The following is a 16,506-nucleotide window of genomic DNA, read 5'->3' on the forward strand; positions in this document are numbered from 1 at the left end:
TGGTGCATCTGCAGATTTGAAAAAAAAAATGCATCTTCTAACAAAGTCCCAATAATTGACCTTGCTGAATAGGTGCCTTACAAGAAGACAAGGATGGCCCAATAATAAAGTTTTCTACTCCTTGCCCACCATAGTCTGAATGTTCAGTGTCAGTCCCAGGCTTATTTCAATTGATTCTCCCTCTCCCCCCAAATATTTCAACTTCTTCTTTTCAAAATTAATTTTTCATGTTCTTGTGTTATGGTTTTATCTTTTTATCACCTCATAACAATTATTTAGGCATTTATCTCTTCCAGTAGATTGTGAACCCCCATGCCCCTTCAATGCAATACTTTTCTCACACTTCTCTCAGAAATTGTGAAGGATCTGAGTTGTTACCTTATTTGCAAGCTAGTAAATTATCCTGCTGTTGCTTTATATACATATTCTGACAGAAGACATAAGGCTTTCTGGATCAGAGAGAGAGTTCATTGTTCTCAGCAAAATGTAGCAGTCATTTTATACTTCATGAATACCTCATTTCATTCAGAAACTAGTCATCCAGCAAATTCCTGCATTGACTAAACTGAGCAGCCAGTTCCTTCAGCTTTGAGGAATGCTACTAAAACTATAAACTTCTAAACTTAAGCCCTTGCCCATAATTCCTATATTTTTCTCACATTGTTGTTCTAAAATACGCTGGTAAATGATTTCTGTGAAGTTAAAACATTTTAAAGTAAGCTTGGCCTTTTTTAAGGAAAGACATTTTAAACTGCTTTGTTAAATAATGGCACTGAATTCATGGTAAGTTACAACTCAAATTTGAAATAATCCTTAGTTACGAAGTGCAGTAAACATCTATTTACATGCTTAAAATCTGCCTGCAGATGTCTTTGTTTTGAGAAACTCGGGTTTCTGTTGATTAAACATCAATTTGGCATCAACTCCAAGTCCCCTTTAGTGTCAAATGACCAAAAAAAAAAAGTATATTCATCATTATTTGTTTATATAGTTCAGGGTCATTTTGGACTAAACTGGATAAAATGATGTGACACAAGCTCAGTTCGACAACTGTAACAGTTAATATAACCTCAGTACCTACAAGAAATTAAAGCAATAATGCAAACAGTTGCACATTGGTAATTGAAATGGAAAATTTTATCCAACATAGGCAAAAGCATCTGCTGGATAGAGTTGAAAAAAAGCATTTTATTTTCTATAGTATTTCAGAGAGGACTTTAGAAAACTTGTTTAGGAAGTGATTTAGCTTTTATTGAGCATGGTTCTTTTATAGATTGTATGTGTGTATAAACATATATTTAGAATCTTGACATATGTGTAGGATACATACATCTAGTAGTGTATAACTAAGTTTGGTATTTCATAGAGGTATATTTGGTATTAGAGTTTATCCTCAAGTAGCTCTTAGATCTTGATTTTTCCATATCATTAAGTGAACTTTATAACTGAGCATGTGATGAATGTAGCCAGCTTTATATTGAGTATTTATCATTTATTTTATTTTGTTATGTGTCGTTTGTTTTTGCCACAGAATTTTAAGTTGTGTGAGGGCAGGGATCTTGTGTGTCTTGCACATCATGGTGTTCCCACTGCGGCTCTTAACTCAGTGAAAGAATAGATAGAACGTAGGTGAGCCAAAAAGCGAGCTTTTAGGATTGTTAAGTTCACATCCTGTCTTAGTAGAAATTTAGCCAGTATCACTCTTCTGCTTTGCATATTGTGCTTTTCTGTTAAGATTATTTAATTGAAGATTTTAGTGACTTAAAACTCTTAAAAGGACACTGGCTTAAAGTCAGAGACCCAGTCTCTCCATGTGTTAGCTATGTGGTCTTAGTTTCCTCCTCTATAAAACATAAATGGTAATGAATGAGATAAAATGGAAGGCTTCTAATATTCAAAGGTTAAGTGATTCTGACTCTTAACAAGGATGTGGTAGCACTGTTTATTAGTAACAGATTATAAACCATGGTGATCATAGGTTGTATAGGAAATACATCATTTTACAGAAATACATTTGGCGCAATAATTATAAAAATTATAAGCAAGTAGAGAAAGCCATATGTTTACATGCTGTAATATTTCTTTAAGAGAAGCTGTATTTAATTTACTAAGAATACATTCACAAGATTTTTGAACAAGAACATCTTGTTCTGGCATATACTAAAATGTGACTTATTTTCCAGAGAAATTAAAGCAAGTTTTGTCTGTATCTAGAGTGTAATATTGTGAGCACAGTTATTGGCTCACAGAGACTCAGCTTGAATCCCTGGAGTAAAGATTTTTATATTGGAATGATTTTGTAGGTCACAGAGAATTTAATGACTAACTTTTTATATATACTATTGAGTATATATATGAGAGAGGTAATTGAAAAAAATAGACTTTAAAAATAGTAGCATTCTATAAATAGTAGGATATCTCTATAAAGCATATAAAATCTAGTGTCCTTCCAGTCAGTGAAATTTAACTCCTTCCTCATCACTATAATGTAAATGTACATGTCTTAATTTAGCTTAAATCTTGTGAGGTTTCTCAGTGTATTCAAGTATTGAACAGTGTACTGAGTACCTTAAGAAGCCATATAGTTATGACAAATAGAATCTAAATAAAGTGGTTTTCCATCTTAGGATATACAGATTTCCTCTTTTTATTCACAGTAACTTTGAGAGGTTTTTGCAATTGACAAAAGTCAAAGAAGTTGATGGAAAAATGAAGAGTTTTTAATTCCATGTTTATTAAACATTTGTAAATCATCTAAATATTCATCGCAAATAGTGACAGGCACTTAATAGCCATTTCTAAAAGTCCAAGTTATATTTTAGGGAAGATATGGAATATACCAGTACTTAAAATTATTCATGCAATGTGGCATTTATATGACTAACAATGTGCATTACATCTCTTCTGCACAATTCTTCCTTCATAGAAATGTTTTATTAGTAAATACTAAGACCAGGTATTTTTCTAAAATAATAAGAAATGTTCAAATAGTGGCTTTGTGACTCTTTCACATGATTTAAGCACCCATGGTAACTTTGTATTACTAGAGTTTAAAAAATCATTTCTAAACTTTATTATGTATATAGTTTAAGGCATGTATTTAAAAATAAATACTAAATAAAGTGTATACATACACCTGTTTATTTGTTTCATAAAGAAAAACAGCCACAAAACTTTCCCCTTCATTCTTAGTAAAAATTCCTGTTTCAGAGAATTGTCTACTATATAATAACATTTAATTTTAAAGACATAAAGAAAGAATAGAATTACATTAGCATTCCTTGCCTTAAATGCAGTCATGTCACCAACAGTTCTATCTTTTTAAACTTCTTGAAGACTCATACACATCTGAGATTTTATTTCCCTTAGATCCAACAAAATAATGCCTGACTTCAAAATTACAATTACTTGATTTTAAATAATATACTTTTAAAATGTATATATTGTATAATTTTTTTAAAAAGCCTAAATAGCATATGAAATGTAGGTTGTATGTTTAAAATAGCAACAACATTGCTTTATAGTAATGCATATTTGCCACAGTAGTGGGGGACTGCAGAAGGTGGCTTCACTATAAGTCTTGCTCAGTTACTAACTGCAGCTATGATTTCAGTGGTGTGGTTTCTTCTAAGGTCAGACAGGAAGCATCAATCTTAGGACTCCAGAGGTAGACAGAACTCCTATACATCTAGTCACTTATTTCAGCCAGAAAAGCAGATATGTGTTATTTACATAATTCTTCATTTCAGGGAGGAGTATTTAAGTCACAGCTACTTTAAATTATATAAAAATTCCCCACTAGTTGCTGGTATATTCATGGTTGCCAAAAGTTACAAGTTTGGATTTCCTTTTGCTTTACCCTAAGCAAATGAATTTACTCATGTTTCACTATTGAATACAAAGGACCCTTTAAAAGACAAAAAGTTGCTGTACATCCAATCTTTTGGTACCCAACTCAAACAAAAATTTTATGCAGAAACAACTTATAAATATAACCTGATAAATCTTGTTTAAGAATTTTAGAAACAATATCATAAAATATAAATTTTTCTGTCATGTATTGTCTTCTCATGAATTTCTATGGTTGTACATGTCCTGTATACGTTAAAAGTCAAGAGCTCTCTGAAAAACGGCATTCTTCATTCTTCATTTTTTTGTATTCCTCAGTAATATATGTAACAATATGTATTATTGAGATCAAATCTTTGAGAGTAATTTTAACTTTAAAATTGTAAAATTTAATATGTTAACACATTTTATATGGACAATGAAAACCTACCTTAGTTTGGTTTTTAAAAGAAACCACTGAGTCAAATTTAATCTTTTTTTCTATTCCAAAGAAACATCTTTAGTTCAATAAAATATCTTGGGACAAAATATGCCTGAAATCTTAGAGAACAGTTCTGAGCTATTCCTAAATGAAAGTTCAGTGTCCCGGGACATTGTGTTACAGCAAATGCTGTGCTCAATGCCTGCCTTGTCTAAATACCAATCAGCAACTAAAAATATTTACATCTTGGCTCAGAACATGGAACACACATTCCTCATTCATAATCTACATGACTGAGTGATCCAAAAATATTTTCTCATTAAATTATCATTAGTGATCATGTAGGATAGTTTTTAAACAATTTCACTTTCAACAATGTTTAAGCAAAAAAATAACAAACTTAGGTACTTCCTATTCTCTAAGCTAATCATGGAAGTTCCAATAGCCTGTGATTTTGAAAAACTTCTCAATACTTAAATATGGACCTAAGAGGAAAATGGTCCTCATCAGTGTTGATTATTTTTTATCATTATCTTCTTTGCTGATAGTAAATAGATACCATGTAGTGTTTAGGGGTATGGACCTCATAACTAGGTCTAGGTTTGAATTTCAGCCCTACCACTTACTAGCAATGTAACTTGGGCTAAATAAATTAATCCATCTATTTAGGCCATAGTTTCTTCATAATGTTTTGCGTATCAAATAATTTATCACATATAAAGCATTTATAATAATGTCTGGCATTTGATATGCATTCAGTAAATGTTAGATATTACCATTATGTTATTCAGGGTTTTTTTTAATTCAAAACTTCCATTAAAGAGAATCCACATCAGGCTTCTAGTTGACTGTTAATTAAGTAATCTGTTTCTGTCCTTATGTCTTTTTAGTACACTCCCTGGTTCATGCATATATATGTATAATCTGTACCACATAGTATACATATATGTGTGTAAACCATGTAATGTTATGGTATATATGTGTGTGTAGGTATATACATGCATGCATGTTCAAAAGAGAAGAATATAAAAACAAAAACATTTAAGGCAAAATATACAGAAAAATAAAATACAGTAAATTGAAAAAACTATCCTTAGATCCAGGCGTTCATGATGATAAAGAATACATTTACCCTTTCAGAAGATCATTTTTAAGGAGTTGATAGTTGGAGCTTTGGCTGTTTGTTTTGCCATTCTGTTTGTTTAGTGTTTCCTTCAACGTGCATTCCTTATAGTACATTTTGAAATAATCTTGTTTGGAAGCATAGTCTTCCTTAAAATCTGAAATGGTGTCAGTTCTTGAATTAATAGTTTGGAGGTTTCTTGATTTCTAGGCCAATATTTTGTAATGGCAGTTTTATGAGGTAGTCAGTCAACAACTTGCCAGAAAATGAAAGTCAAAGGCTTATTTTCTTAAGCATAAGTCATCTTCCCAAGGTAGTTAGCTGGAACATAGCCTTTCTGTCCTTGAACTTCAGCTAACCACCACTCTTTATTACCACTTAGGTCACAAAATCTAAGTATATGAACTCTTTGGTATTCCTGAAGGCTAAGTTCATGGTCACTCCGTGCTTGAAAGGCATGAACTGCATAGAAAATCTAGACAAAGAAGCAAATGATATTATTAGAAGCAGAACCTAAAAATTTAGACAAACATAATAAAACCAAGATTTAGAATTTTCCTAAAGTTACATTTCCCCAACTCCTTTGTTGGATTTGTTTTGCCAAAGTATGGTCCAAGATGAAAACAGTGAAATTGCCATTCTTACTGTTCTGTTGGAAGGAGTCTAAATTATTCATTCTTGAAGGCAATTTGGCACTTTTTATTAAATCTTTTTAATGTTAACTTTTTTTGATTCAGTAATAGCTCAAAGAGTCTCTTCTACAGAAATAGAAACACTAGAAGAGATTATTGCATAATAATGTTAATGTAATACCCGCTTTCTTATAAGGTGAAAAGTGGAGGGAGGTGGAATAACATTAAAGGTTCAGTAAACAATAGTTAAATTCTAGATGCTTACACTAAGGAAATTTGTAGTCATAAAAATACTGTTTTCTGAGACAACACAGGAAAATGCTTATGATAAAATACTCAGTCAAAAAGAAACCAGATGTACAATATAAGTCTAATACTGTTAGATGGTTTTCTTTGAATAGTGTAATTATTAGAAGTTAGACCTAAAATTGTAGACAAACATAATAAAGATTTCCAAGATTTAGAAGTATTACTAAAGTTTTCTTATTTGTTTTTGTTTTCTCATTTTATACTTTTATAATGACAGTGTATTAAATTTATAATTTTAAATTATTTGAGTGACCAGAATTTTTCTTTAACCTTAAAAGAAAACTTCATAATTATTAGATGCATAAGAAGCCTCTAAGTAAGTGTTTAGTCCCTCTTCCACTAAGACTATTAATAAAATGTTTAGTTATGTTATAAAATTAAGCAGTCAGCTAACAATATTTATTCATTCATTTATCTAATTAAAACTTACTATGTATCTATTAGTTGCCAGATATTATATTGTCAGAGCACTGATAAACCCACTAGCGAAAAAAATGCTGAAAAAATGGGGGTACATGAAAAAACAACAAAGCAAAACAAACACCATGCAAATGCAGGTGATAGATATACAGGCGTATATATATGAGCTAATTTGTGAGCTGGGTTTTGGAAGAAGTAACCTTTTATAGGTCACAAAGTTAATAAAGAGGGTAGATATTTCCTATTCAAAGGTACAGAGATGAATACACAAACAGTACATGGGAAAGGCAAGCAGATTAGCTTTCTCAAAATTGAAGGTCAGGATAAAAAGGAAATAAGATAAATTCATTGAGCAGGAGACTGGATTGTTGAGCAGTTAATCCTTGGGCAATACCCAACTGACTGGATCCACTTACACACTTTTTTTCAGTAAAAATGGGGAGATTTGTGACTATTTGAAAAAACAGATGAACCACATAGTTAAGAAATATTGAAAAAATAAAAAATAAGATGTCAGAATGCATAAAATACTAAATTACTAAAGCATAAGATGAGTATATTTAACTAAATAATGTTAGTTTTCTTACTCTTTGAAACTTTGCTTTCAAAGAATTATATTACCATTCAGTGTGCCTGTCATAACTGAAGAGACTGCATATTAGCCTATCATCACAGGTAAGTGATTTTTTTAAAAAGTGTAACATTTCCAATTTGTATTGGTGGGCCAAAAAATTTGTTTGGGTTTGTTCGGGTTTTTCCCCGAACAAACTTTTTGGTCCACCCAATACTCTGACTATGACTGTAATACTGTATGCCAAAAAAATTTTATGATTTAGTCATTAGTGAATAGGTTAGGCTACTGTGAAGCAATCATACTGATTATACTAGGCTACCATAAAACAATCCGAGTGATGCTTTGTTTTCAATGCATGAATCATACCTGTAAATAAATATGATTTTCTTTTTTATATAATTTTTTCATTTCTAATGTCTAACATTAGTAATGCAAATAAAATTACACTTGCTTTATATCATATAATGTTGATGTATTAAATGATTCATTTTGTAAACAAACTTACAGTATCAATAAATACAGTAAAGTATTTTAAATGTATTATTTCCTTATGATTTTCTTAATATTTTTTCTAGCTTTATTGTATGTTTATATATAATACATAAACATATAAAATATATGTTAATCAAGTGTTTATATCATCATTAAGGCTTCTAGTCAAAGTAGACTATTAGGAGTTAGGTTTGGGGTGAATCAAAATTTTTTGTGGATTTTCAGCTGCCCAGGGGTCAGCTCCCTCACCCCAGAGTTGTTCAAGGGTCACTGGTACAGATACAGCATAAGCTGTTCTTTAGAACTTGAACTATTTCGCTTTTGATGGTATTCTGATACCACTGACATGTATCATTTCAACAGCTCTAGCATGAGCTCCACCTCAGGGAGGAGAACCACATTTTAACTTTTCTCCATTGACCACATCAATGATATATAGTAGGAATTCAAATATATGTTGGTTTGTTTTGAAAGTAAGGCTGAAAGTCTTGGATATCATACAAGAACACACGAGATCATCTTGAGTCATACAAGATACATACAAGACAGATTGGTGGGTATGTATCACTTTGCAATTTAAAGAAGTAGAGAAAACCAAAAGGGAGATGCCATAAATTCTTGAGCAATGGAATGGTAACATTCAGTTCAGTTCAGTCACTCGGTTGTGTCCAGCTCTTTGTGACCCCGTGGACTGCAGCACACCGGGCCTCACTGTCCATTACTAACTCCCGGAGCCTACTCAAACTCATGTCCATCACGTCAGTGATGCCATCCAACCATCTCATCCTCTGTCATCCCCTTCTCCTCCCGCCTTCAATCTTTCCCAGCATCAGGGTCTTTTCCAATGAGTCGGTTCTTCCAATCAGGTGGCCAAAGTATTGGAGTTTCAACTTCAGCATCAGTCCTTCCAATGAATATTTAGGACTGATTTCCTTTAGGATTGACTGGTTGGGTCTCCTTGCAGTCCAAGGGCCTCTCAAGAGTCTTCTCCAACACCACAGTTCAAAAGCATCAATTCTTTAGCACTCAGCTTTCTTTATAGTCCAACTCTCACATCCATACATGACTACGGGAAAAACCATAGCTTTGACTAGATGGACCTTTGTTGGTAAAGTAATGTCTCTGCTTTTTTATATGCTGTCTTGGTTGGTCATAGCTTTTCTTCCAAGGAGCAAGCGTCTTAATTTCATGGCTACAGTCACCATCTGCAGTGATTTTGGAGCCCCCAAAATAGTCTCAATGTTTACATTGTTTCCCCATCTATTTGCCATGAAGTGATGGGACCAGATGCCATGATCTTAGTTTTCTGAATGTTGAGCTTTAAGCCAACTTTTTCACTTTCCTCTTTCACTTTCATCAAAAGGCTCTTTAGTTCTTCTTTGCTTTCTGCCATAAGGGTGGTGTCATCTGCATATCTGAGGTTATTGATATTTCTCCTGGCAAACTTGATTCCAGCTTATGCTTCATGCAGCCCAGCATTTCACATGATGTACTCTGCATATAAGTTAAATAAGCAGAGTGACAATATACAGTCTTGATGTACTCCTTTCCTGATTTGGAACCAGTCTGTTTGCTGCATGTCCAGTTCTGTTGCTTCTTGACCTGCATACAGATTTCTCAGGAGGCAGGTAAGGTGGTCTGGTAGTCCCATCTCAGATGAGAGATGGTAGCAATAATGACCACCTTTTATAGCTCTCACAACAGTTTACATCAAATGTGCTATATCCCTCACAACCCTGGGAGATGAAACTTGGAGAAGTAACATGCTCTTAATCATAAAGCTAGTTGGTACTACTTGGACTGTATCTTCCAACTCCAAAGCGTATGCTTCATTCATTTCTCATGGCACTTTAGGAACCAAACTCTTTTTTCTAGCAAGGGTGTGCAGAGTGTATTCTTGCAGAAAGGGAATGGAATCTAATATACTGCTGCTGCTGCTGTTTTTGTTGTTTAGAAACTGAAGGCATTGAATATATCCATAAGAACAGAGTGGAAGATTTGGTTTGCAAAAGCTTTCAGGAATATGATGTATCATAATACAGCTTCTGAAATAATCTTTAAGAGCCCACATTAGTAGTTGCTAGCCATCTTTTGCAATTTTTATACATATTATGGGGCTTCCTAGGTTGTGCTAGTGGTTAAGAAACTGCCTCCCAATGCAGGTAGACATAAGAGAAATGAGTTCGATCCCTGGGTTGGGAAGATCCCCTGGAGGAGGGCATGGTAACTCACTCCAGTATCTTTTCCTGGAGAACCCCATGGACAGAGGAGTCTGGCAGGATGTAGTCCACAGAGTTGCACAGAGTTGGACACAACGGAAGCAACCTGGCATGCATGCATGCACACATAATATACATACTTTATCAGTGCAGCTAAAGAGTTTTTATCAAGTCAGATTACCTACTAATATATGATTCCTAAATATTTGTGGTGGTCATTCAATTTGGCACATATACTCTCAAGGGGAATATAAAATCTACCTAGCAAAGCTTATATTTTAAACATTCAATATAAACACTCATAAAATTTTAAATTTAAATTACAAAATTATACACTTTGAATACTTTAGATGATCATAGTCCAAAATTACCTTAGGATAAGAATTTTTCAGTTTTTAGATATGTTTGTTTCTCCATTTAACATAAGACAAATATTCAAAATGGAAGTAAATCTGCTTTTAAAGAGACAGTAGTTGATAACATTAGACTACAAGTTAGAAAATTTCAGTTTGTTATGGATTTAAGAGCTAAAGGTTTTCTCTCTTTTTAAAAAATGTTTTCATTGTTCTAAGCCATATCCTTCAACTTTCAATGTTACTATGTTTTGATCCAGACACATTTATTACAGTTTTGGAAATTTAAGCCATAATCATCTGATCCTTTCCTTGGCATTCAGTGAAATATATTTTATTAATTACTTCTTTGCAATATGTAAAGCTCTGGTCATTTTATGTACAATATTCTGTGACTGCAATCCAGTTCTCCACATTTCCTTTTTTTAATAACACGCTGTATTATTGTATTATTGACTCGTACCCAATTTATTACTTACTGTTTACAAGCACCGGCTCTTTCCTTGTGGTGCCACTGCCAATTCAACATTTCCTTATTCTATAATTGCGCATTTAATTATTCCTCCCTACTGAGCCACATTACCTATCTTCACTGAATCTCATTTTACTGATTTCACCCCTGTTCTCTAATGAGCAGCAACTAAAATCATAATATATTTTAATTTTCCTTTCCAAAACTAAAAATCTGCAAAACCAGCATTTACCGTATTACAGGAAGCCAAGATAGTGATATTGCATGAAAAATGCTCTCTCACCCACAAAAGCAAGCCTTCATGTTCTTTAGTTAACAACTATGAATCGTTTTCAAGCAAGTAATTTTTGTAAAAGAAAAAACAGTTTTAAATAAAGGTAAGCACAAAAAAGTTTACCCAATTTCTGTGACTACCTTGTTTTTCTTTTATCCTTTCTTCCTTATCCTTTTTGTTCTACCTACCTACCTAAAGTGGTGTTAGGCATGTAATTATAGTACACATAATTTTTGCAACCTGCTTTTTCACTTCAAGATATATCTTAAAATCTTCTCATGTCAATAAATAGCTCTCTAAAACATCATTTTAATGACTAGTTAGATATGTTACATCCTTCTAACTTTTGAAGCACTTTTTAAATGATCACATGCTAGACATATAGCATTATTATCATAAGCAGTTGAAAAACGTAAAGAGGGGAGATCAGATAGTGAATCTAGAATTAGTACAAAACAACCAACTTTTCAGAAGTCAAAAATTATGTTCTCAGTAGTATTCACATGGAAAAAGAAAAGAGCACTGATTCTCAGACGTTATTTCCCTCTAAAACTGGATTTTAGCCATTATTAAACTTGGTCTTTGAGAAGTACTAAAGATTGTGCCAGCAAGAAAATGGAAGCCTTGGTCTTACTGGAACAAGGAACTAAATTCTGCCATCACCACGAGCTTGGAAGAGAACCTTGAATTTTGAAAAGGAGCACAGCCAAGCAAACGTCTAGACTTGCAGCACTATGAGATTCCAAGCAAAGCACCCAGCTAAGCTGTGGTCTGGACTTCTGACCAAGAAAATGATGAGATAATAAATTTATGTTGTTTTAAGCTACTTAGTTTGTGATAATTTGTTATGCAGCATAGAAAACTAATACAGACCATCCCATTATTATTTAATGGAAGAAATCTGAAATTTGAGTTAGGTTATTTCAAGTCAAAGGAAGGGTACAGGGGATCCTATGTGTTCACAGATCCAAGCTGCCTTTTCTAATTCAGTTGTACCAGTGATAATATTTGTATTTATGTCCATGATACCATAGTCTACTTTGAATTGGTTTGAAACTCAAAAGGAAAACGAGAACAAACAGCACTTTGGAAAGATATCATTAATATACTTTGTTTTGAGCGAAAGAAAATCCTTATTTTTCCCCTCAGTAATGGAAACTACTAATGGACCTAATTCCCATGATACATATTGATAGGATAACTCAAAGCAATTAATTACTCTGCAGTAGCAGCAGCTAGTAGGCTCTAGATGCAGTTTTAAACTACAAAATCCATGCTGAGCCTAAAAGTTCCTGTAAAGCCAAGTAAAAACTAGAACTCAACATCAAACCAGCTTTAGGGTGTCTTCACAAATTTCATCCTCCAATGTCTGTCCTTCCAGGTTATTGAGATAAGGCAAAGTCAGCCAGGACACTTAATCAAGTATATGGATTTCACTGATAAAAAATCATTAATCAGTAGGTATTATAACATTATACTGTCTTACAAAAACTCTGAATAAGCTAAGAGAATGAATAAGTGAAAAACAGGGTTTTGAAACTTCAAGACAGGAAGGTGGTAAAAACACACAGGAATCAGCCATGGCTGGGAGAAAATAATTGCAAATTTCATATCTGATAAAGAACTGTATCCAGAATATATAAAGAATTCTTAAAACTGGATAATAAGAACAGAAATGAACCCAATTTTTTAAATGGGCAAATACCCAAAAAGACATTTCATCAAAAAAAAAAAAACAACACAAACCAGGAATAGCCAATAAGAACATGAAAGATATTCAACAGCATTAGTCATTAGGGAAATGTAAATCAAAACTACAATGAGATACCACTTCCATTAAGATGGCTGTGACAAAAAAAAAAAAAAAAAAAAGGCAATAAGGCAAGAATATGAAGCAACTGCAATTCACAATCCTTATAGATTTTTGTTGGATACATAAAATGGTGCAATCACTTTGAAAAATAGCTTGGCAGTTTTCTAAAAATTTAATGGTACCAATAAGCAATTCTACTCAAGAAAAATGAAATTCACACAAAGACTTGCACAAAAATGTTCATAGCAGCATTATTCATAATAGAAGTTATCCCACATGTCCATCATTTGGTGAATGGATAAACAAAATAAGCTAAATTTGAAGAATAAAATACTATTAGGCAATAAAAAGCAACAAACTATATATCCATATTACAACATGGGTGAATCTCAAAAAACATTATGCTAAGTGAAGGAAGCTGTCTGTAAAACACCACATACTGTGTGATTTCATTAATACAAAAAATACAAAGAAGGCAAATCTATGGAGGAAAAAAGTAGGTTAAAAATTTCTTGGGGCTAAAAGTGGGAAAGAGGAAGGGCTACAAAAGAGTGCAAAGAATCTTTTAGGGTGAAGGAAACATTCTAAAGTTGAATTCAGGTAACTGTTAGTATACTAAAAGTCAGTGAATTGTATACTTAAATTGCATAAATTTTATGGTATGTAAGTAAGAACTCAATAAAACCATTTTTAAAGTTTCAGACATGAATTGGACAGCATTCAGTGTATTGTTGATGAAAGAAATTGAATAGATAAAATATTTTTGAAGAGCAATATGGCACTGTCTATCAAGACTTTAAATATATATCTCCTTTGACGCTCCAATATTTTTAGGAACTTGCCTTACAGATATACATATTCAAGTGTATAAAAATAGACGAATAAAGATCTTGCCTGAAATATTGTTTGAAACTTTTAAAAACCTCAAAATAATCTGAATGTCTATTATTATGGTAATACTTACATAAACTGGGATAGATCTGAATAATGAAGTACTATGCAGAATTTGTTAAGGAAGAAGGTAGATATTTAAGTATGGCTGTGTCTGAGATATATTGTTAAGTGAAAAAAATTATGTACAACATATATGTTCCCACTCATATAAGTATAAATCTACTCATATAAATACAGTATTTGAAAAGATATACCTGCATATTATCTCTGCAAAGTAGGACTGAGGAGAGAATAAAGACCTTTACTTTTAATTTACATGTATCTTTCTACTATTTTAACTTTTCACAAATAACATGTATTAGCCTTATTTTTAAAAGAAGTTAATTAATAGAAAAGCCACTAAAGAAAAAAAGCAAGTTTAAAAAAAGGAACCAGTTAATTGGTCACCACTGGGGATTAACAAATATATTGAAACTTTCTGAGGTAGCAAAAGGACCCCTATATAGAAGTTAACTTACCATTTTGGGAAAGGATTATGCCAATAGCCTTTGCACTGGTTAAATGGGGGAATGGTAGCTTTTAAAAGTTTCAGTATATAGTATATGTCATTATGTGGTGGTGTTATGCTAGAGATTAAAAACAACTGATTCATAGGTAGCTCACTTACACATTATCTCTAATCCTTGCATCAACTTGGCTAAGTAGGAATTACTGTCTTTTCCTCATTTGAGGAAACAGGCTCAGAGAATTAAATCCCTTGAAAAAGGTACATAAAGTGGAAGCTGACACTTCCAGAGTCTCACAGTAAGAGAGAACATATTTCAAGGTTTGAACAGCCAGCACCTTCACATCAAGGTTCAAACTCTTACCTGTTCATCTGCCTCTTGAAAACTGTCAACGTCAGTACCATTTGTTTCAGACTTCCCACATGTTCCACTAAGAGATGAGCTGCTACCACTTATGCTACCTTCTGGGGTGCCTGTGACACTGTCCCTGACTGGCCGTGAAGACACAAAGAGGCTGATATTATCAAAATCATCATCGCAGAACCTGTTCTCAGCATCCATCTTCTGCACTCTTGCTGGATTGTAGGGTTTTAGGAAGGAGGAATACACATATCCTTTTATAACTGGGTAGGAAATAAAAAGAAGAAACAAGGTTATTTATATACTCTTTCCAAACAGTTGCACTTGGAGAAGCACAGAGAAGACCTTGGGAAGATCTCAAGTAGTAGAGAGGTGGAAGTTCTTTCCATCTTATGCAAAAAACTCACTTCCTGTGTCAACAAGCCACCTGCTGGTACTCCCCAGTGGATCCTTCTGTTCCATCACAGCCACCAACTCCCCTTCCAGAAGATTGATGTCATATTCTTGTGTAGCGTTGCACTTGCGCTTAGCTTGGTAGAGCTCCTCTGTGCTGTATGTGGATAGAAGTTTGGAGCGGTGAGTGTCCGTCTGGCGTGGCACTTCTGGCTGGAAAGTTAGGAGAGACTTTTATTCAGACAGATGTATAATAAAAATCCTCTCAAATAAATACTGGGAAGTATTTCTTCTCTGGAGATTTTTTTAAAATGTTGAAGCCCTACATTAATTTGGGATTATTTCAATGTTGAGGCATGATCAGACTATTATTGTGAAAGTATTCAGTTGAGTTATGCAGTGAAAAATTCTCTAGTTAGCACATGAGGGCAGTGTTGTAGAGAAGAAAGAAAATTTGGCTGAGAATAAAAAGGCAGAGGTTCTAATCCCACTGATTGTTGAACATTTTTTAATTTTTTGCCATGCTGTAGGCACTTATGTATTAAGCACTTGATAAATAATATTTAATTAATTAAATTATATATGTGCGTGTATTTTTCTGGGAAATAATATCAGTAAATTAGGTAGGAGTCAAGAGTCTTGGCCCCTGTCCCAGCTCTACTACTAAGTGACATTGAGAAAGCCACTTCATCTCTGCAGAATAGGATTCCTTATCTAGAAAAACGTAAGGTTTAAACTGTAATGATTTTGCACTATAAAATTCTGTTCATTCACTACCAGGTATTTATACAGTGCCTACCTTTGTCAAGCACATTTAGGCACTTGTTCTGTATACATCTTATACAAAACAGATAAAAACCTATGACCTTATGGAGTTCATAGTGCAGAGGGTAGAGATAAATGAGAAATTCTATGTGTAATAAGTAGGTAATTATAAGATATTAGAATGAAATAAGTGATATGAAAAATAACATACTATGATTTGAACAAGGAAAAGAAGTGATAGTCATCATTGTTGCTGAATGCTACCAAACTCACCAGAGTTTGCACAGGCTTCTTCTTTTCAAAACTAAGTTTCCTCTCAATAAAGGTAGCATTGTTATCCTTTACAAAATTCAGGTTTTGAACCTCTTCGAGTACTCGATTCTGAATTTCAGAGATGCTTGAAGCCAACCGTGGTACCTAAAGGTAGAAATGATACGACATTTCTCTTTGGACATTCACTCTAGGGAGACTCTAGTCACTATAGAAGAAGTCCAGTTGTACTGGGTCCACCATATTAAAAGATCATGCTGAAAGATCCAGTGGGGGTGGGCTGGAAGGAGTGGGGTGTCTATGCAACCCCAGCTATTCCAATCTCCCACTGCTTGAGTCTTCTATCATCATCCAACCACCAACCTTA

The 16,506-nt window shown here is 33.4% G+C and overlaps 1 protein-coding gene across 1 annotated transcript in view; it reads right to left on the bottom strand.

The window, feature by feature from the left end:
* Positions 1–5,682: 5,682 nt before the first annotated feature.
* Positions 5,683–16,506, bottom strand: part of ARHGEF38 (Rho guanine nucleotide exchange factor 38) — a 141,170-nt gene continuing 130,346 nt past the window's right edge. Inside the window, exons 11-14 of the mRNA XM_061164270.1 lie at positions 16,143–16,286; positions 15,119–15,317; positions 14,715–14,974; positions 5,683–5,868 (exon numbers count right to left, since the gene is read on the bottom strand). Of these exons, the coding sequence (XP_061020253.1) occupies positions 5,683–5,868; positions 14,715–14,974; positions 15,119–15,317; positions 16,143–16,286 (789 nt within the window). The remainder of the gene's footprint in view (positions 5,869–14,714; positions 14,975–15,118; positions 15,318–16,142; positions 16,287–16,506) is intronic.

The sequence above is a fragment of the Dama dama genome, chromosome 17 (assembly GCF_033118175.1).
Source record: "Dama dama isolate Ldn47 chromosome 17, ASM3311817v1, whole genome shotgun sequence".
In the NCBI taxonomy this organism is placed as follows: Eukaryota; Metazoa; Chordata; class Mammalia; order Artiodactyla; family Cervidae; genus Dama; species Dama dama.